At 37.3% G+C, this 22,582-nt stretch overlaps 1 protein-coding gene across 3 annotated transcripts in view; it reads right to left on the bottom strand.

Annotated features, from left to right (window-relative positions):
- Positions 1 to 397: 397 nt before the first annotated feature.
- The window catches only part of ADAM23 (ADAM metallopeptidase domain 23), a 178,931-nt gene continuing 156,746 nt past the window's right edge, over positions 398 to 22,582 (bottom strand). The window contains exons 25-26 of one of the 3 annotated variants that reach the window (XM_003253987.4): positions 11,743 to 11,833; positions 398 to 4,115 (exon numbers count right to left, since the gene is read on the bottom strand). In XM_003253987.4, coding sequence (XP_003254035.1) covers positions 4,067 to 4,115; positions 11,743 to 11,833 — 140 coding nt within the window. In that variant the 3' untranslated portion in view covers positions 398 to 4,066. The other 2 variants (XM_030802444.1, XM_030802445.1) reach the window with 2 other exon arrangements.

The following is a 22,582-nucleotide window of genomic DNA, read 5'->3' as shown; positions in this document are numbered from 1 at the left end:
CAGTGCAGTCGATATATGCGAGATATATGTGTCTGTTAAGGCCAAACCAAGGCATGGCAATGGGATGGAGAGGAGACATATTGAAGACATTCATGAAGAAGGGATATAATTTGGTGATCAATTCCATGGGAGTTGTGAAGAAATGCCTTCCTCAGAATGTTTTTTATAATACAATTTATATAACCAGATTTCTTTCTACTTTCTTTGTTGCTTGATTACAAATTTGGTACCAGGTCCAAAGTGTGGATGTTATTACTACCCATCCACTCTTAAAACTCAGAAGGGAGACACTAAAAAAAAAAAAAAATCTCTAAACGATCCTAAGGTAGGGTTTTTTCTGATTTATAAGAAGCAAAAAATTCCAATGAATCCAATAAAACTGAATCCTAATCAGGCATATATTTATCATTAACCAGAGATTTTATTTTGTGCCATTGACTGCTCAAATTTTCAGTGAGGCTTTGGATCCATGCTAACACTCTGATGATATCAGGCACATGGCCATTTAATCAGCACTACAAGAGGACACAGAAAAGGGGGTTTAAAAGAAATGATTAAAGCATAAAGCTACAACATTCTACGTTAACGAAAGTTTTAATACACATTTGACTTAAAGATGCATACAATGACTACTGAATCTCCATTCATAGGCAGCCAACAAGATACGAATGAATTTATTAATTTCAAACAAAATTTCAGGTAGTGCACTTAAAAAATTACAAAGCACTTAAAAATGGAAATTAACAATGGAAGCAAAAATGACTATAAAACATGATGGGATAACTTAAAAGAAAGGGTTCAAGTATTGTTTGTAAAGTTCTTCAGACACTAGTCTTTGAAAAGTTTGTGCATTTCCCATCTTTGCATAGTAAAAAACAAAAACCACACACACCACTTGGTAAAACTCCACTGCTCTATGTGATTCATGTTTCATAACATGCACTTATGTGTACTGCTCAGTTATCTAGTAGGAGTAGCTCTAATTCAATGGGCTCATGCACTATCCCAGATGAGCAATGAAGTTAGCGCACGTCTCCTCATCCGGGTGTCATTAATTAATGCAGCAAAAGTAGAGCAAGTGAAATGGGAACTTGATCATCACTTAACACTAACTCTTGTTGGGTAACATTAAACAGTGATACACTTGTGCTGTGAGCTCAAATTAATAAAAAAGAATCTCCACGCCATAAAAATTAGCAAATGACTGGCATGTGCAAAATACAGCAAAGAGTTTGAAACTACATAACCTAATACCATCAAAAATAATTATAATCAACTTTTACAATTGACATGGTTGCATTAACTTTCATATTCATACACACATAGCTTAAAGCTTGTGTATTTTACATATACACAAATAATTTAACATTGGAGCATAGGTTCGATTACCTATGAAATTGCCAGTGTAACAAAAAGTTACACTGACATTTGCCATATGTACATAATATTTGGGGACCACTGTGGTCTGATTTAAAACATAACATCGCACATTTACAATGTTGTTTGTGAAATGCTTAAAAGTTAACAATAGAGATTTAATTTGTTTTGTAACCACCATGATTTTGTTTCTGTTAAGTCATCATGGTGGCTCTGGAATCTTAGTGAAATGTGTATGGTGTACTTCACAGCAGCTTAGTATCTACTAGAGAGCAGGACCCAGCAACAAGGAAACACTAAGCAATGCAGCAACAGGAAAAGATACCAAGTAATCTGAGTTTCCTCCAAGCTTCCTCCCAGCTGAAAGAGCCATTGCCACTGACTAGAGGGATGCTACCTGTGTCCTATGAAGCCTGGAGTAGGGCTGAGAGGCCTTGTAGATTGCCCTGTTATTACAATACAAACGTACAGCTAGTCCTAGAGAAAGCCCGCCTACCTGTGTAGCACCTATTACTCAGAAAGCAACAACATGATGTTTGGTGATGGTCTACTGTAGAATATAGAAATTAAAGTTTCTGCTCTATGTTTGTGGTACTTCCCCAGTTAAAGACACCTCGGGGGAAAAAAACCCCACTGTGTTAAGCAGTGCAGTTTTAGGACATAATACTTTCCAAAATCAAAGTTGTAAGACTGATAACATGAATCTTGCTGAAAAGGGACCAGGGGCTAAATCTAGCAATGGATTTGGTGTCATGAAGAAGTGATGAGTAAAACTGCATGTCCTTTTCCTAAAAAAAAAAAGGGGGGGCATTAGAGAAGTAGGGGCTCTTTGGGACAGTCTTTACTAAAGCCCATCTATAGATGGATGCTCACTGAAGTGATCACGTACAGGTTTGTACAGTAAAACAAAGCCGGGACCAAATTTCTTTAGCTTATTTACTTAACATGTGACAGAAGCTATCTTGACCATATTTAGAAGAAAAAAATCAATAAAAGTGAAGGAAACTCAGAGGGACTTGGAAAGCCCAGATTACATCTGCAAATCTGGCCGGAGGGAGAACAACAATGTGGATTTGTATATAGTAGAATCCCACTATAATCCAGTGCAACAGTCCACTGAACAATAATATGCCAGAGGTCAAACAAGGTTTCTTGAAAGCACAGCACAGCATAAAAGTCTACTTTAACAATGCGGATACAAAGGTAACTGCTCCTTCTATTCCCATTACCACTTTTCCAATAGGGTTCTACCATATATATTTTGAGGCAGGAAAATGAGCATGGATGAAATACTGACACTAACAAATACAAATAAAATGGAAAGCTTAATTTTTTCCAAGCTTTTAACATTTAAAAATTTTTTTTTATTTAAGGCTTTAAGTTTATCCTCCTTTCACATTAAAGACAGGGAAAGAAAATTGTCAAAACCGAAAACCAAAATCATGAGCTTGGCACTTTTGTGATTAATCTGAAAGGGTGTCTACTTTCTTACATTATATACATAGGTTTATAATGACATCAAAAAATTTTCGAGACTTAGTACATATATTTCCATTTACATAATTTTGTGTCTTCAATATGGGTTATTTTGTTGTTTATGTCCCCCCTTTTATTTTTGGTTTAACGCACACCAACTTTAAACTGCACTTGTTTTGTGCCCAAACTCCCTGCATCTGTGGCTACATCTGTCTTTTTAAGCAAGCCCAAGAGTCATTGTATAACATGTTACAAGAGAGAAGGACAGAGACAGAGAAAGAGAGACAAGAAACAAAAAAGATGGGGAGCAAAAAATAAACTCAAGTTTACAGAGAACCTTTACAAGGAAAATATCTCAATACAGACAAGTGAAAATGATGTGTCAAAATCTCTTATTTCCGTATTTACATTTATAAAAGAACTATACAATAGCATCATTGTTCAAATTCCAGCTCCCATTTCCAAAGATGCTCAGTCCAGGAGAAAACACAATGGGGAAAGTGAATCAACAAGAGCAAGGTCCGTGGAGTTCTGCCCTGGCCTGGTCTCCAATGGGGAGTGGGGATTATAGAGGGTGGGAGGTGGGGGGTAAGAAGTGGGGCTCTGAGAGGATGGGGTGTGGGGACGTGTTTAAGTGAAGAGGCCCAGGCAGCTTCTGTGTGTTCATCTGTCATCTTCACCTTAGGTATTCTGTTGCAGGTTTTGCTGAGAATTGGCTTGCTAGCTTGTTGTATATATGCCATGCAGTTTTTACCCTTTGGAAAATTAGATCTTCATGCCACTGGAGTTTGTCATCGGTAGTAAAGAAAAAAAAATCATGCCAAATCATTTAGAAGATATTAAGTGCCAGCAGGCTGAGGGAAAAAAAATCACTTACTATTTTTTTTAATGATTCCTTTATTGCACTTAATTTTTGTGTGTGTGTTGTTCCTTCGTCCATTAGGGGAAAAAAAGATTCTGGAACAGTTCTTTTTATAGCATGGTCTTTTGCCCCCTCCCCCGTTTATTGACAGGTGGTGAAAGGTGTTCTTTGAGATTATTTCCAAAAGAGACAGTTTTCTTTTACCCCATCCTTGTCACCCCAACTTTAGCTCCGTAGTCATTACCACCCAAAGGTTTTGCTTACAAACTTAATAGTTCCAGTAACACTGCTGCGAGTATGTCATATCCAGAATCCAACAGTGCAAGGCAGTGTCCATCCAGCGCAGCTGATTCAGATGGGGCCTTGCTGAGTAGGATCAAACCTTCTCTTCTTGACATTTCTTCCAGGGTGCGTCAAAAGAAGATGCAAGCAGAGGGGGAAAATCCACAATATTAATCAGATGATGATGAGAGAATGGTGATGATAATGACAATAATGCTAGTTCCAGAGCAAAGTAATTAACTCACATGGAGGCAGTCTCCAAAATAACTTGAAATTGAAAGATAGAACAGCTAATGTTTTTGGATATCTTCACAACATACCCCCTAGAGTATGTCCTTTGGTGAAGACCAAACGAAACTTTGAGTTGTTCATTTTAAATCACAGGAAGACTCTATGGCCCAATTTGTCTCTTATTTCAGAAATAATCACACTGCTAATTCATTAGGCGAAAATTATTACAGGGAGGCCTCTTCCATGAAGGGGCCCATTGGGAGAACTAAGAAAAATGGAAAGTCTCATAGCTACTTCCCTTCAGGCTTATAGCAGTTCTATAGCAGTGAACTGGCCTTTACCAAGGTGGCAAAAAAGCCTTGCTCTATTCAGTTATCTTGCTGCCTTGGGTGTGTGAGCTCTTACCCCACTATAGAACAAGCATTTTTCATATCTAGAAAGTTGAAAAACAGAGTGCACAGTAAGACAGTACACTCAAAGGAGAGTGGACACAGGTTAAGGTTAGTTAAGCAAATGCAGAATTTAGCTTAGTTGAAAATTGGCAAGTTAAAATGCTTTGCTCACAGTGTCCAGTCTCCTAAAAAGTGGCTCCTATGTTTAAAGAGAAAAGAAAGAACCAGCAAGACACTACAAGGCAACAATAAAAGTTGGTTGCAACCTCCCCATGGTCTGGCTTTATGTGGGGCATCAAGCAAGGGGCTCATGCATTCAGTCTGCATACTGGGCGGGTGCAATGCTGCTGCCACCGAGGCATCATGCAAAACTGGAGACTGAGGAGTCCCCAAAGCCCTCACTCCCCTGCCCACTGACTCAGGGCCAGCTGGATACCCTTACAGGCCCTAAGTATCAAAGCCATTGCAATATACTCCTCTTCCCCACAAGTAATTCAAAATAAAAACAACACCAAAGCTCAAAATAGGTATAAAGGCATCCTGCAAAGTTCTTATTTTTCCCAAGATGGTCACTTTGATGCTTCTCTTTTGAAATATCAACATAAAAGTCTTTAAAGAAAACTTGTCTTTTCTTTTTAAAAGTTTACATTAAAACGTCTTCATGAGTGACCTCAGTGTGTGACTCATTGGCCTAGCAGGTAACCATTGCAGCAAACACTATCTGCAACAATGCTATTTACTTTTCTTCATCATTCCCACCCAGCCCTCTTTTAAGTTAACATTCTTGAAAGCGGGCACTGCTGATGCTGCCCAAGAAACCAATGTGAGACCAAAAGGCAAGTATCCCGTAATGCATCCTCCACCAAGTTAGTTTGCTGCAGAGCACAGGGTCTCCTTCAGCCACCTGTTCCTATCCCTGGAAGGTAGAGGTTTAAGGAGCCATACTCTGTGAGTCAGGGCGGAAAAACAGAGACTGCCTGACCTTGTGAAATGACCCTGAAGGACAAGAGGCCCCAATCTTGTGAGCTATGTATTGCTAGAACTCAAGATAAATGTTAAACTAAAGTTTCCTCAGTAAATCCAAATGTACAGGAAAGGGCAAACCAAGCTAGCACTGTGCATGTAAATGACTATATTGCCCACATCTATATTCCCTTTATTCAAATTTGGGAATGACCAATAAGTAGCCATGTCCAAGGTCATAACAGCAATGCAGTCCACTTTTAAATGGAGACAGGAAATTCCATTTCAGCCTGGCACACAGAAACTGCTGGTGTCCAAAAGCTTGTGCTCTTTTTAAAAGTTGGTTTTTGAAGCTTAGGTTGCATCTTTTTTCAGAAATATTGCTCTACAGGATCACTGGGTTCCCAGGTCAGACCGAGAGGCCGAGCCATGCTGTAGAACTGTATCTTGCTGGATGAAAATGGACTCTGAACACCAATGGGGCATTGCGGGACCTTAGCTCTTCCACTGATGTCCCAGCAGGGGGAAAGTGAGCTCCTCTACAAGGGAGGTGACACCGCGATGAGGACAGAGATGAACACTCCTGAGGGAAGCGGACTGTGAAGGTGCCTCACACATAAATTGTAAAACCATCATGGCCACTGTATGTTGAGAATGGTCTGAATTTTCTCTATGAAAAAAATATTCTTTCAGTTCAATTTTAATGTGAAAGTACAACTACGGTGGGCAGGTCCTTGCTGTCTTACTTCCATAACAGTTTCCTCTGAATACCCTCTGCTCACTAGGATTCTGAAGGTAATTAACTTTCTCATAACCTGTAAGGTATTTCTGGATCATTATAAAACACTAGCATAATCCATAAAGCTTGCATTTTCACAGCTTTCATCAATTTTTACTACTTCTGAAATAATCTGGACTTTTGTCTACAATATACATTACACACATAAACATCTGCACAAAATTAAAGCAAGACTCTTTGCATAACAATAACCATCTCAGAGCTGTAAAGCCTTTAGTTCTTCTTTCAAGGGCATACATTTATCCATGGTTAGCACATTCTTATCATTCTATGCTGAGTCACCCCCTGACGAAGTGTCCCTAGCCCAACCCCTCCTAGGCCACCATACACTGAGTTCACTTCCCTGGGGTGCTGGGGCAGGGAAATGCACTGATCTTCCTGGCCAGCCTGGCACCATGAAAGAGAAAGTGCCTAACCCAGGAGTCCCAGGCATTAAGGGAATTAGGCTTCTCATTTTGGACTGGGATACAGTCATGGAATTCAAAAAAGCAGCAGTCTGGTTATCCTCCTCGTGGAAAGACTAGCCAAATTTAATTCAATTTCCTAATTCTATAAATATCAAAAGGCCTCCACAAAAAATGGTGTTTACTCTTTTGAGAAAATATAATTAGCAATATTAAGTTCCTTTCAAATTTTAGCTGACTTGACATTCAGATAACTTTTTTTTTTTTGAGGCGGAGTTTTGCTCTTGTTGCCCAGACTGGAGTGCAATGGCGCAGTCTCGGCTCACTGTAACCTCCATCTCCCGGGTTCAAGGGATTCTGCCTCTGCCTCCCGAATAGCTGAGATTACAGGCCTGCACCACCACGCCCAGTTAATTTTTGTATTTTTAGTAGAGACAGGGTTTCACCATGTTGGGCTGTCTGGTCTCGAACTCTTGTCCTCAGGCGATCTGTCCACCTCAGCCTCCCCAAGTGCTGGGATTACAGGCATGAGCCACCGTGCCCAGCTTCAGATAACTCTTAACTTTGCTGGTAATAGTCTAGACATAGCTCTTTTTCATTTTGTGTGAGTACATAAACAGCCTTTTCTTTAACATGTCCAATAAAATGGAACGTAGGCCAGATAGAATCTCTTAAATCCAGAGTCAGGCTCAGAAGAGCTTTTAACACAAATAACTTCTTAAAGAGAAGGAACCACGTATGATAATTACACAGACTTATTAATATTAAATTAACACTTTTAATGTAAGGAGTAGCTATGCCAGGCCAGTATGGCCACTGTTGAAATCCATTTTGCCACTGAATCCCATGGACAGGGCAAGTAGCGGGAGAGTAAGACGTGGTGATGAGGTTCCACAGACTGAGGTGTTACAGTATCATTGGAAGAGCTCAGTGTTCATCCTGTAGTCCTTTTGATTTCAATTTTCAACAAACCATGTCACTATTACCTTCATTTCTTTTCCTACCATCACCTAGAATTTCTCTTTTCCTACCACCATCACCTACTAATGTGCATGTAAATGACTTTGCTCACATCTAAAACCCTACATTCAAATTTAGGGAATATCAGATAAATAGCAATGCCTAAGGTGCTGAAGGCAATCCTGTTCACTTTTAAATGGAGATATGAAATTCTCTTTTCATATACTTTTCACCTTTCCTAAGCTTTAGGGAAGATGCTACTAAAATGGTCCTGCTTTTTCTAATGTCCAGTAAAAGCAACAGCTCTAACAGTCAAATCAAGCAGTATCATTATTTAATGTTGGTAGGTGTCATGCGTCTCCATGAGTCAACTAGGACAGAGGTTTGCAATCCTCTGCACCACAGCTCATAACTTTATTCTTGTGTGTGGGTGATGGGGAAGAACAGGAGCATGGGGTGAATGAAAATAAATGCAGATATAGAAGTAGAGCAAATTGGTGTGCCACGTGCCTACGTTCGTTTTTCACAGGATTTCATAGAGAAATTCCTAAGACCTTCAATACCTGGGACTCTACAGACTAATCATATCCTTAGTAACCTCATACTTCTGGAATATGAAATTAAGCAAATTTGGCCGGGCGCACTGGCTCACGCCTGTAATCCCAACACTTTGAGAGGCCGAGTCTGGCAGATCACCTGAGGTTGGGAGTTCCAGACCTGCCTGGCCAACATGGAGAAACCCCATCTCTACTAAAAATACAAAATTAGCTGGGCGTGGTGGCGCATGCCTGTAATCCCAGCTGCTCAGGAGGCTGAAGCAGGAGAATCGCCTGAACCCGGGAGGTGGAGGTTGCGGTGAACTGAGATCATGCCACTGCACTCCAGCCTGGGCAATAAAAGTGAAAGTCTGTCTCAAAAAAAAAAAAAGAAAGAAAAAGAAAAAGAAATTAAGCAAAGTAACTACCCATAACATTACACAATATGTCAGAATATTTTTTAAAAATCTACCAAATAAAACATTTAAAAATTCTTCAGGAAATCCACAACCTTGTTTGTGGAAGCCTTGCTTGCACCAAAGCGGTCTGACTCAACTACTCTACCAAAAGGAAGTATGTAATTTAAATCAGTATTATTTTCAGATTATAATAATCTTGATACATCTTATCACTTCACACACAGAAATGTGCACACATTCACACACACGCACACATTTTCATGCTTTTTACCACCTATTTCAGAGGAAATAATAGTATAAGGAAAGAACTTTAAAGAATGGCAGACAAGGTCAGGGCTTAGAGCATAGCTGTTATTTCTCATTTATACTTGGGCAGGTCACGTATAGTATGATACTTCTACATCTAAACTACTCACTAGTACATCTAAAGAAATGTGACATTAGGAAAACGTAGTATTTTCCCTGAGCAGTTACTGTATTTTCCTTTAATCAAAAAGTTGACATGCCCTCAAATTGTCCAGGTTACCTTACCAACTTTTCTTCTAGAAATAAAAACCTGGTATCAGGAGGGATTCCCAACAGCAGTATTTAGAACAATCTTTTGTACAAACTATCTTCAACTTCTGATTCTAAAGGAATCTCTTTTTAAACATTTACATTGAACTCAAACCCAAAGGCTTTCAGTTCAAATAGCAAATAATTATACTTACGAATTATCTCCAGACTAGTAATCTCCAGAACTGTCCAAGTGGTGGGAAAATCTAAACATTATCATTCAGCACCAAAAGCCTTTTATTACAAGGTAGAAGTATTATTTAAAGCTGAACACAAACCACACAGCTACTACTAAAATCTAAAGCAAATTAAGATCCTCACGTAGCAACCAATAGTCACTCAGGAGTAGCACATTCTCCCAATTTAAACTCCTAAAGTTACATGTTCTGGAATTATTCTTAGTCTTCATCGTTTTCTTTGCTTCAGGGCATGAAATACTTCACCCTATTGTGTGTCTTTCTACACAGTTCTCCCTGAAAGTGATTATTAGAGTTACAGGGCACAGGAAGGGGCTTTGACTTAGCTCAGCAGTACAGGTCCCTACACAGCAACAACCAGGCAGCAGTCAGCAAAGGCTGTTTCTCATCTCACTAAGTGCTGATCCCCCACCTTTTGTTTTCTGCTCTTGTGATAACGAGATCTTTCTCTCTCTCTCAGATATAAAGAATCTTTACAGGGCCTAATCCACTTATATACACAGTGATAAAGGCTTTTCCATTTTTCCCCAAAGAAACATGCAATTCAAGCTGTGAGCTAGGCCAGGCCACTGTTTTGAGGTCCTGCTACAGAATAGTGTGCTCTTCTCTCCAAACACTGCAATGATAAATTTGGCATTGCATATGGCTAGATGGCAAAGATGTGTAATAGACTGTTTTCCAGGCCTTTGAAACCGGGATTTCTTAATGCCAAATGAGGCATAAGCCTGGGCATGATCCAGATTTATTTTTCTTGAGGCATACTAATGAAAAAGTTCAAGGAACCATTATAAAATAATAAGAGTATGGCAGTACTATAATGTTCAATGACTTTTTTGTAGCAGTGGAACACTAAGTTTTGCTTGAATTAGGTCCACCCAAAGGAAAACATATTTCTTACTAGATGCCACATGCGTGACTCACTATGTGGGCAATATTTTTTTAATACCAAAACAATAAATTTAAATATGAGTTGTCCATTTTATGAGTGTGTTTTTGAAAACACACTGATGCCAAAACTATTTTACTAAACAAGTTCAACTCTATAAATACACCGAGAGAAAAGATGTAAAATTTTATAATACTATTTCAAGTTAAAGGCACTCAAAAACTGTAGGCTTACTCATTAAATCTTAACATGATAACAAATTAGCAGAAAATGTTGAAAGTATTTAAATCATCTTTGGTTTCTTTAATCAGCTTCTAAAAATAACACTTTAGCTGGCTGAAACATATTGAATTCAAAATCCCAAATATAAAACATATAAAGTTTATAATTAAGGCAATTATTCAGATAGTTCAGGGCAAAAGCTTCCTCTTTTGAGTAACCAGATGGAGGCAACGCGGGTTTTGAATTTGGGTAATGGTCTTATTTCCCACTTAAATTTGTTTCTGTAAATCTGGCTGAAACTTAATTTATCACAGGAGGCACAGGAGGGCTTACCTACAAATCATAATCATCAACCCACTATAGCATGAAAAGGTATAAAAAGCAATTATCCAATGATTCTGGAGTGTAGAAATATTCAGCCTGGATAAATCAGGTTTAAAAATTTTGATCACAATTGAAGTTTATTTGTGAATACCCAGTGTGTCTATTTAAACAATCTTAGTGCAGTAAGCAGTGTGCAATCCAAACTAAAAGGTCACTATGAAAACCCCAGGCCTACCTGTCAGGTCAATATTTAGTCCTTGATTAGAAAATATTAAGTGTCACAAAGCCACATTTTTCAAATTCTGATTTAAAACCAATTCAGTTGGTTGAGGATTACACAAATACTTTTTAAATCTGTTTTTATTAAACTATAAAGCTTTTCAAATCACAAAGCTACATATACTGTTACATATGAAAAATACAAGTAATGATTGCATGATTACTTAGGTTGTGAAAATTTCAAAATATCAGTGGACTACAAACAAGTTTTAAACAGATACAAGCAATTTACATCCACTTATTTCCAACTACATGGCTTCCTCGATTTCCTGTGTAGAAATGAATGTATCTCAGAGTGCCTGCTCTTACAAGCTGGACTGTCTTCTACTGAAGAACTTCTTTGTTCTCCTTAAAAATCAGTGTATATGAATTCCTTCTACATTTCCCACTTGCCTGAAAATGACAGTTGAGGGTCTGTGTTTCTTCGTTTCTAACCCATTTCTGAATAAAAAGACTTATTTTTTGCAGTTTGACTTACAGAACCTAAGCTCTTGTAGCAGGAACTCAAAACTTGGGTATGTAAGCAGAAAAGAGAAGTGCCAGAGCCACTGGAGAAGAAGACATGCGGCGTTGCTTACTTAAATCCCCAGCCTGTGCCCCCAAGGACAATAGCTGCTACCAGGATGGCACCAGCGATGGAGCCTATTATGAGATTGGTGGCACTAGGACCTGTGACAAAGGATCATGGGAAGAGAGTCATATGAACCAACCACTTTCGTTACCACAAGGGAAAGGCAGTTAAGCAGTTTCAGGAAGTAAATATCCTGTGTAAAAGATGGCTAAACATTTAAATTGCCTTTATTTACTTAGCTTAATTGCACTTTAGATGCTATGGTGAGCGTTGCTTGGATTTATATGTCTTTAAATCTAAAGTTTCCGCACCATTGACAATTAAGTTCCATTAAATTCACCTTTCACAGAATTTGAAGCAAATAGGCCCCACTTGCTGTCTTTACACGTCCTTCTTCTTTCCAAGTATTATGTATCAAATAAGTAAAAGCACATAGAGAACACCATCGCATTCAGATTAGCTCCATCTGACTGACAAATGGGGGCATGGAGGAAAGGAAACACATTCTGCTACAATGCCCTTCCAAAAAGCACCTAAAAGTGGTCTGAATGTTAACTTTTTAATTCCCCACTTGGAGACAGTTAAAATTTAGCAGTCAGAAGGAAGTCATCAATACAGATCTGACTTTTGAAGCCTTGCTCTCAAAGATACACTTCTTCACGATCCTTACAGTGGTAAAGACCAAAATGGGGTTCCAAAGGCAAGATATAAGGAAGCATAAATCTCATTTGGGTAATTTTGGGGAAATGGTAAAAAGATTCCTTAGATTCAACTGAGAATAGCTTTAAAGTTCCCATTGTTACTAACAGAACTTTGAGGCTTAGAGATATAAAAAAGCAGAGAGCCAAAGGACAGTAAGAAAGAAAAGACAAGGTGGCATTTCTATCAATTGCTAAGGATAAGAGCTAATCCATATTCTAGTAACTCCTGTCCACTCGCTCACTCCTCTCCTTAAGCTCAGCATTTTAAAATCTAAGCAACGTTAAACCTAGTATAATAATTACTTTACATATCCCATCCTTCAGGATGCTAATATGCAGGTACAGTGTCCCCTAACAACAAAATACTTTCAGTCCTATGTATCCCTGCTCCAGGAATCACAAAGCCAATGTTGCTAGTTTCTCTAAAATCCTTGAGGTTTGTGTATACATTCATTTCTGTGTAAAAAATTCTCTTTTCTGCTCACATCAGTGCCCTCAACTGTGTACATAAATGGATGTCACTTTTGGCGGCACTCAAATTGCATGCCTAACATGTTTTTACTTGGAGACCATCCAGGGCTTGGTGGGCAGGTAGAGGACAGCTGCAATACAGTCTCAGGGATGCAGGTCTCTTCAGGCTTCTGGGCTTGTGACATGCTCTTAAGACTAACCACTGACCATCTAGAGAACGAATCTCAGTTGCCTTTAGAGATACACCAATAATAATAATAATAATGAGAGCCACAAAAATAGTTTAGCTACCGTATTGTGCACTTACTAAGCGCCGGACACAGTACTAAACACTGGACATACAGTATCTCATTTGATCTTTACAAAAATCATATGAGGTGGGAACTATGACTATCCTTGTTTAATGGATGAGGAAACAGGCTTCTGGAAGTTTGTGAGTGATAGCGGCAAGATGTGAACACAGATTTGTCTGACTCTAAAACATATCCTATTAAGTCAAGGGTCAGCAAACTAGAGCCCACAGACCAAATCTAGCCCCACTGTCTGTTTTTGCAAAAAAGTTTTATCGGAACACAGCCATGCGCATTTACTTACATATTGTTTATGGCTGCTTTCATGCTAAGACAGCATTGTTGAGAAGTTGTGACAGACAACCCTGTAGGCTGAAAGCTAAAACTATTTACCATCTTGCCCTTTACAGAAAGTCTGCTAACTTCTGTATTAGGGAAACTTTATTCCGTTTACATGTATTTCCTCCCCACATTTCAACACAGAATCAAATTTCAAAACAAGTATTAAAAAAATATAACCATGTACATACTCTATGCTTTGGATATGATTTGCACTTCGTCAGCTTCAGAAAACACAGGCTAGGATTAGAATCAATACATAACTCATGAAAAATGATTCCTGACTTATAAACTAATGAGTAGAAATTGAAAAATAAAACTGCCCATGGAATTCTTAGTGACTGAATGAACATTACTCTATCAGTTAAACTAAGAAATGTTAAGACAATCTATATTGTACTACATTATTTTTTAAAAAACTATATTTCTTGAGCAATTATGCTAAAACTTGGAATTTGATGGGAAAAAAATCAGTAAGCTAAGAGACAACTAGTGCTCATAAACTAGGAATAATAAGAAATCTATCTTTAGAAAAAATATATATACACTTACACAGACTTACCTGTCACAATTAGAAATAGTCACAAACGAACAAAACTGGAAATGATTGATGAAAACAAATGCTGGTAACAAGGACTATGTTTTACAAGAAAGGCCTCTTTGATTTTACCTATCTCTAAGACTTAAAGGAAGGATTATTAGAATTCATCCTTTCAATTAGTACATTTAAGGATACCAAAGTTACAGCCAATGTATAATGTTAAAAAATGCATTTGGGATGATTTTCAGAAAACTACCATTTGTCAAGGAGGAATTTCACATAAATGCATGCATGGAGCTGGCCCTGAAAAAGGAATGTTTCTTCTGTATATAATCCAGTCAACAGATCCAAGGGGAAATTTTACAGGACAAAGTTCTTGTCTCTAAATATTTTTATCCCTGTTACGGTCTTTGTTTTCTAATATACAAGGAGAAACAAAATCTCTTTTCTAGTATTTCTAGCTTCCCCTGTGCTAACCAGCTTCACAGTCCATAGAGATGAGATGTGAGTTGGAAGATCTAAGTCTGGTCAAAGTCCCTGAATCCAGAAGAAAGAAGGCTCATGTCATCTTCAACACAAGGTGTGAACTATGAACCTGCTTCCCTCTTAATGCTATTTTGGTCCCCAGGTCTCCCAATTCCAGTATGTAAGAGGAGCACCCGTTTGTTTTAACCAATGAGACTAAAGAAAAACATGTCTGATATTCACAATAAGCCCAAGATTTGGGGTAGGTGAGTCAAAGATATCTAGTGATGCCTGAAGATACTAGTAATTCATTCTGGGCCACTTTGAAGTGTTACCACCACCACAGTAGACAGAAAAGATTGTGTAAAGGGTTATGTCTGCCATTCTTAAATATTCTTTTTCGAATTAGAGAGAGAAGAAAAAAATCATGATAATATTTTAATCTACAGATTAGCAATCTCAGGAAGCAGTGTGCCCTGGAGAACTGACAGCTATTTTGAGGATGTGGATCAAGTACAGAGTACCCTAAATCAAAGCATCAGCAGAACTGTATGTCTGTGACAGCTTAATGGGCAAGTGGCACACAATATATCTATTTACACCCTGGCTACTTTTAAGACCAACCCACCAGGTGATTTGCAGCTGTTCACTTATGGTTATACAGGTTTGGATTAAATATTTTTTCATTCTTAATGCTCCTTGCTTCCAAATATTTATGTAGACTTCAATTTTGAATTATTAACCTATTTTATAGGAAAAATAGGAAGGCAGTATGCTAAATATCTTCTTTTTAAAAAATTAAGCTGCAGCCTCCTATATCATTCTAAATAAATGAAGAAAACATTAGTAGCTATCATTTTTATTACCTTTAAAAGGTGCTATAACTGTTGATAATTCCTAGTTATATACGTAAGTTTATTTGACTGGCACAGATTAACTTTATTACAAGAATCCTAAGAAAATATACATATAAAAGCATTTTTGCCAATAAATGGTTTAAAAAAAAAGTCTGTATTTTAAAATTACTTTTATAAAGTGGAGGAGCAATAGAAGTGTTGGGACTATTGCCTTAATTGTGAAGCTATCGGAAGCACACCCAGTGTTATGTTATGCCCCACATTGTTCCAGACAGGAGAAGGTTCTACATGACACAAGAAAACCACAGGACACAAGCAACATCCAAGTCACACCACAAGGTGCACTACCACGGGAAACACGGTCAACAGGACGAGACATGGAGTCAGGTACAGGCATCGCCTCACACACCAGGCACCACACAGAAACACTCTGAAACTGGCAAGGATGCTTACTCTATTCCCCACCCTGTGCCTCCAAAAATCACCCCCAGGGCCAGAATGGTGCCGGCCACGGCCCCTATTAGCCTGCTTGTGGCCATATTCACTGTGTGGAGGGAAAATGGAGATTTTTTAACAAAGGAAATTACACACTAATTTCACTAACATACAAAATAATCTATTCAGGACATGATTTGAAAGTTAGCTAAATATTGAATTTTTTTGCTATAAGATTTGAAATTAAGATCTACATACATATTGAAGATATTTGAGGATAACTGTGAATTTACCTTCAAACTCCGCACACCCTCTTTTAAAAAACATAATTATCTTATACATACTTATAAACACATAAATAATTCAATTTGTTATAGTTCCTACCAGATGTGAGGTAAAATAAAAAGTAATTTAAATTGCGTAACAGCAAATCTGTATTTTAATTACAAAAGTAATGAACCACTAGTAATTGTTTATAAAATTCTCAAACTGTAAAATATGCCTAAGAAGCTACATCTTTTCAAAATTCAGAATATATCATTCAGTTTTGTGAAGATCCTTAGAAATTCAAGACAGAATAGCTTTAAAGGTAAATACATGTTTACCTGGGAAGTTATTGGAAAGTATATTTCAAATAAGTCTGCAATGTTTGGATTTCTGTCACAGTATTTAGACATTTTGTTTTTTATTAATAGTCTCAAGTAGATAAACTATGCAGTGATAGAAAGTTAGAGTCTCTGGGAAACCGTATTAATTGCTTCAGACCACCAAGTGGTAGATGACTACCAGAGTGAGAATCTGAATAACTTTATGTCACTGCTTCTGTGTACAGTTTTCCTATCCTGGAAAATGGGCCTGGAATGAGTGGAGGTCCCCAAGCTTCCCTCTACAAAGGCAAAATGAAGTTTGGTGTTAAAGTGGGAAGACACATTGTTTGCAGTTGTGTGTCTGTGCCTGTGTGCACACAAGTGTGTGGACATACATATACTTTATTTCATATTTCTATAGGAATCAAAAGGACTGGCTTCGAATCACCTTTCCCATGATGACAGAGATTAACTTCAACAAGGCTGCCCTTCACATGTATTGTGTGCTCTGAGACAGTAAAACAAAACAAAGATCCACGACTCAAAGCCACCATTTTTTAAGGCTTACAATTGGGCTCACTGACATTTTTAGCTAAATATTCTCCCAGAGAAAGAGAAAGAATCTTGGATTTCTGACCCTGTTAAGCAACTGTATACTGCTTTATCTTATCACAAGATAATAATGTGAGGGAGAAATTCTAGTTTTATCATTGACTAAGCACGACCTGGTTTCTTAAAAAACAAACAAACAAAAAAAGATGGGGACACAACAGAGAACAGAAAAGTCCCCTGAGAGTGTTGAAGGCTAAGGGAAGAAGACCAACACAGAAGGTGGCAGCAATGTTTCCGCACTATGACAATACATGAGAACTCAAAACCACCTGAACTACTCCGATTTTCAAGTTATGGAGGCAAATACTGGGATTGAAAGGTATTCAAAATATGAAGCCTCATTTTTAAAAAGACCTTAGAAAATCCTTGCTTTCAGAATACTAAAGTAACTAATACACATTATTTATTATTTTATAACTTTTTTTTCTTTTTTCTTTTTTTTTTTTTGAGATGGAGTCTCGCTTTGTTGCCCAGGCTGGAGTGCAGTGGCACGATCTCAGCTCACTGCAACCTCTGCCTCGCAGGTTCAAGCAATTCTTCTGCCTCAGCCTCCCAAGTAGCTGGGACTACAGGTGCGCACCACCACGCCCAGCTAATTTTTGTATTTTTAGTTAGAGACAGGGTTTCACCATATTGGTCAGGCTGGTCTCAAACTCCTGACCTCGTGGTCTGCCCGCCTCGGCCTCCCAAAGTGCTGGGATTACAGGCGTGAGCCACCGTGCCTGGCCATAACTTTTTTTTTTTTTTTTTTTTTGCTTAAGTTTCAGGCATTGGTTCTCAGAGCTGCGATACATGACAGTCCTATGACTTCTGCAATTTTTATATAAGCCACATATGCTAAATAATAGAAAAAACCCTCTCCCATAAATTGTGATACTAAATGAGTGTTAATTTTTTAGATACGGTAAGAACTATATGAAAGATACATAAAAATAATTTTAAAAGACTTTTGTCTTTGCTATGGATATAATTTCTCACTGCAGAAACACGACAAAATCACGTAGGTTTTAGAAATACAACCGAAGGACAAGACATTTCTACAGAGGCTTCAAGTGGGTATTCAAGATGAACAGATAATAGTCTGTAATCTCCAATGAGAAAGAATAATTATCTCTACATTATTAACTGATAAGTACTCTTAACGCTAAAACAAGTTAGAAGTGGGAAAAAAAGCTTTTTCAAAAGCATCCCTACCCTCCCTGTTCTCTCTCCCTCCCATTACTTTGAGTGACACAGTATCGTGCAAATACATGTAAAGTGCCATTTGATTCTTTGCCATTGTACTGAACATGGTTATCTCTTAAAGATGTGAAGATTTTCTTTTTGTCTATCTTACTTTGCTTTTGTTCTCTTCCTTTAGAGAGTGCTGAACTTTGTTTTGGCAAGTAGGAACTTATGCATCACCTCGACATAAATTCACTGAGTAGCTCACGGGTGGGTGGATTTTTCCAGGGGACATATTTGAAAACGAAGGTTGCAGCTGCTTTTCATAGCTACAAAGAATTTATCATATCATTGAAAAAAATTCTACTTCTACACTAATTTATCTATTTTGTAATTTATTCATTAATTCATTCATTACCTACTAAATACCTTTTTTTGTTGTTCAAGGAACTATGCTGGACACACGATGATATATCTTATTTTCCTTCTCATCCTACCAAACCTGGAGATGGAACTCTTAAAGCTTCTAGCTGACAACACAATCCTTGTATTAGGAACTTAACTTTGCTCCCTAACTCTTTGATACACTTACTTTTCAGTATAATGTGTTTGTGGAATCTGTTTATTACCTAGAGGAATGTTTTCATTTTTGTTTACTTGCTTATTTCCATTACTTGTTGGTTTATTATTATTTTCAGTCTTGGTCCCTGCTATCTAGGTTTACTTGTGCTAAAAGATAGAATTTTTGGTAAGTTTAAAATATCAAAAACTATACATTTTCTCCTTTTCTTAAGATTTTCTATTTTATATGTATAATTCCTTTATAGACATGTCATGCTTCAGACCTTTTGAAAATGTGCTGTTTTGAAATTGAATGGGTTTTTTTTCCTTATTTTTAGAGAGTTTCTCAAATAACAAGGTGCACTATTTCCCCCACGTGATTCCAAAGGGGGTTAAAATCCTGTATCTTTTGATACTTCACAGGCAGGAGGCATCAAAGTCATCATTTGTATTCCATGGACCAAAGTGCTTTCTTCAGGGATTTATTATTCCACTACAATTCAGGACAAGAAAAGTAAATACTAAATAAACTCTTTATATACTAGTGTATAATATTGGTATGTAGCTCCATATTTCAATACATTATACATACAATCAGATCTCCTTACTCTTTTCCATAAAAGAAAAAAACAAGTTCATTTTTAGATACATGGACAAATATTTAAAAGGATGCAAAATAAATGATTTCATGTAAGAATATATTTAAGTTTATGCTGTCAATGCAAATAGAGTTTTTCTGAACTGAAACAAAATAAATTCACAGTTATTAAAAAATTTTTAAACTTGATATATCCTTGGGTTATTGATAAGGCCATTGTTATTTGAGAAAAATATCCAGGTAGCACATAATTATACATGAGCATAATCATATATGATAAGGATAACTTCTCATATCTAATCATCTAAACTATAAAATCAAAGATTTGTGCACTGACAAACACAGTCACCAAAAGGATGTATTGCAAAAGGTAAATGTAAACACTAAATACTCCTCAAGGTTAATACCTCAGAAAATAAGACTTCAAAACTATTGTTTTAAAAATACTAAATGCTAATAATATAATACTTCCTTTCTTATCTAATTCCATAAAAAGCACCATTGACAAGTAATGGATCAGCTAACAAGCTTGATTACTACCTGGTTATTGTTTCGCTTTCTACTTACTATTGTGCTATGAGAACTAGCAAAATAATATTCAGCTTTTTTTTTTTTTTTTTTTTGAGAAGGGTCTTACTCTCTTGCTCAGGCTGGAGTGCAGCGGTGTGATCTTGGCTCACTGCAACCTCTGCCTCATGGGATTAGGTGATCCTCCCACTTCAGCCTCCCAAGTAGCTGGGACTACAGGCACATGCCACCACACCTGGCTAATTTTTTAATTTTTTTTTTGTATAGACGGCGTTTTTCCGTGTTGCTCAGGCTGGTCTGGAACTCCTGGGCTCAAGCAATTCACCCACCTCAGCTTCCTAAGGTGTTGGAATCACAGGCGTGAGCCACTGTGCCTAGCCTCACTATTCGACTTCAAAACAGGAGTATGGAATAACAGAAAAAAGCATTTGGCTCAAGATAAGGTGATTCTGTTATATTATTGGCTCTGCCACTCACTCTTTGTTAACCCTGAAAACTAACTTAGTTTCTTCATTTGTAAAACAAGGGGTCTAGACTGAATTCTTTCTAAGGCCCTTTTTATTTCTGATTTGATGAGTGTGGTTGTGATGAAAAGGTCTGACCAAAGCTTCCCAGGAATAATATCTGCCCATACATATCACTGAAAACATTAGCTATGTCCCAGTTTCTCTTCCTTCTTACAGTGGTGATGTAAACTACCAAATGAGAAAAGTTCCACTGTATTCTATAGTAAGCACCTTGAGAAGGTGTCTACATACAGACAATAATTGGGGTACTTGATGTGGGTCTCCCTGTAACAGGAGAGAATTCTAGGTCTTTTAAACAGAGTTAAAATACATTCTGTCCTTGTAGAACAAAGCAAAATAATTTCCTATAATTATTTCAGTGGAAAAGAGTTGAGAGAAGGACTAGGCTTAAAAAATACAAAAAATTAAAAATAAAATTAAGAAAGGGTTTTTGTATGTGAAATGAACAACAACGTAGAAAAAATAAAGTAACATAACAAAAATCTTTTTTAAAAAATCCTTGCTCACATGGTTTGTGCTTTGAGATCTTATTTCAATAGTTTGGTTTGAGAAGTTGGCGTCAATAATCTAGCATGCCTTAAATTACGGATCCATAGTGGACAACTGTAGCAAGTACAGGGTGACTACAGTGGCAATGCTTTCAGGTATGCTTTCAGTCCCTACACAGGAGAGGCTGAATTTCCTATTCTTCCAGGAACTTACAGTTAAAATAAAAGAAATACCCAAAACACATCAGTTCATTTCTGACATTCTCAAATCAATGAAGATGGAGTCACAGAATTCGCCTTCATTTTTACTAATTTGGTCTTGATCCAAAGGGCAGTTGGGTATAATTTATCTTTTATGACCATGTTCATGATTTTAAAAAAGGCCATATTTTCATTATGTTTCTTGAATTTTTTTCTCTATATAATGGAAGCATATTAAAATTAAATAAAACTAAGTATTTTTAATATTCTTACTGCACCTATACAGAAAACCTTCATCTACGGATATGATTGGCCACTGTGGGTGGTGCCCATTATAAATGGCAAGCATTTGGGGAGGCCCAAACACTGTGCTCAATCAGGCAGGTGCCAACCAAACCAGTTGGATCATGAGAAAAAAGATACAACAAGCAGTTTTGTTTTGTTTTTTTTCCCTGAGACAGTGTCTCACTCTGTCGCCCAGGTTGGAGTGCAGTGTCACGATCTCGGCTCAATGCAAGCTCCGTCTCCCAGGTTCACGCCATTCTCCTGCCTCAGCCTCCCAAGTAGCTGGGACTACAGGTGCCTGCCATCATGCCCGACTAATTTTTTGTATTTTTAGTAGAGACGAGGCTTCACCATGTTAGCCAGGATGGTCTCGATCTCCTGACCTCGTGATCCACCCGCCTTGGCCTCCCAAAGTGCTGGGATTACAGGTGTGAGCCACCGCGCCCAGCCACAACATGCATTTTTTTTTGAGAAAAATCTTAGTGTCTCACACACTGCTGAGCCTACAGTCAATAAAACACTGATTGTTTTAATAACTTGAGTCCATTACCTATTACTCTTCGGCAAGGCAACAAAACAAATGAATATGGATAAACTGAAAAGCGGCACTAGCATGCACCATCTCATTTCCTTTACATATTTCAAAAGAGAAGAGTGTAATATTTATGGAGTGTCTGTGTGCCAAGCATATGTTATCTTTTAAATAGTAGACAGTCAATAAATATTTGCTAACTGAATAAAAAGAAAAGCACATAATTTCTCACTTGGAATCTTCTTTTAATCTGACAATCAAAAACAAAATAATAAAATCTACATAAAAGTTTTAAAATTTTTTAGTTTCTGTTTTACCAGTATATTAATAGATTTTTTAAATAGAGGTTAAAAAGATATAGATAGCTATTACAGATAAAAGCTATTATTTACTTGTACTAAAATGGCTTGATTTTTCTGGAAATGCAAATATTTATAAAAATAACTAGGTCATTTATTTCATTTAATGACTTATTTTCAATTTAATGAAAATTATTAGAGATTCATAAGGTTTTTAATAATTTTAGAACCAACAGATACCTTTACAATGACTCCATTGTCTTCATTAAAAATGAAAAAAGAAAAAATGCAACAGGAAAGAAGCATACCAGAATGCTTATCCCTTTTTTTTTTTTCTTGAGATGGAATCTCCCTCTGTTACCCAGG

Source organism: Nomascus leucogenys, chromosome 22a (assembly GCF_006542625.1).
Source record: "Nomascus leucogenys isolate Asia chromosome 22a, Asia_NLE_v1, whole genome shotgun sequence".
NCBI lineage: Eukaryota > Metazoa > Chordata > Mammalia > Primates > Hylobatidae > Nomascus > Nomascus leucogenys.
This window is presented reverse-complemented; position numbering and strand designations above follow the sequence as displayed.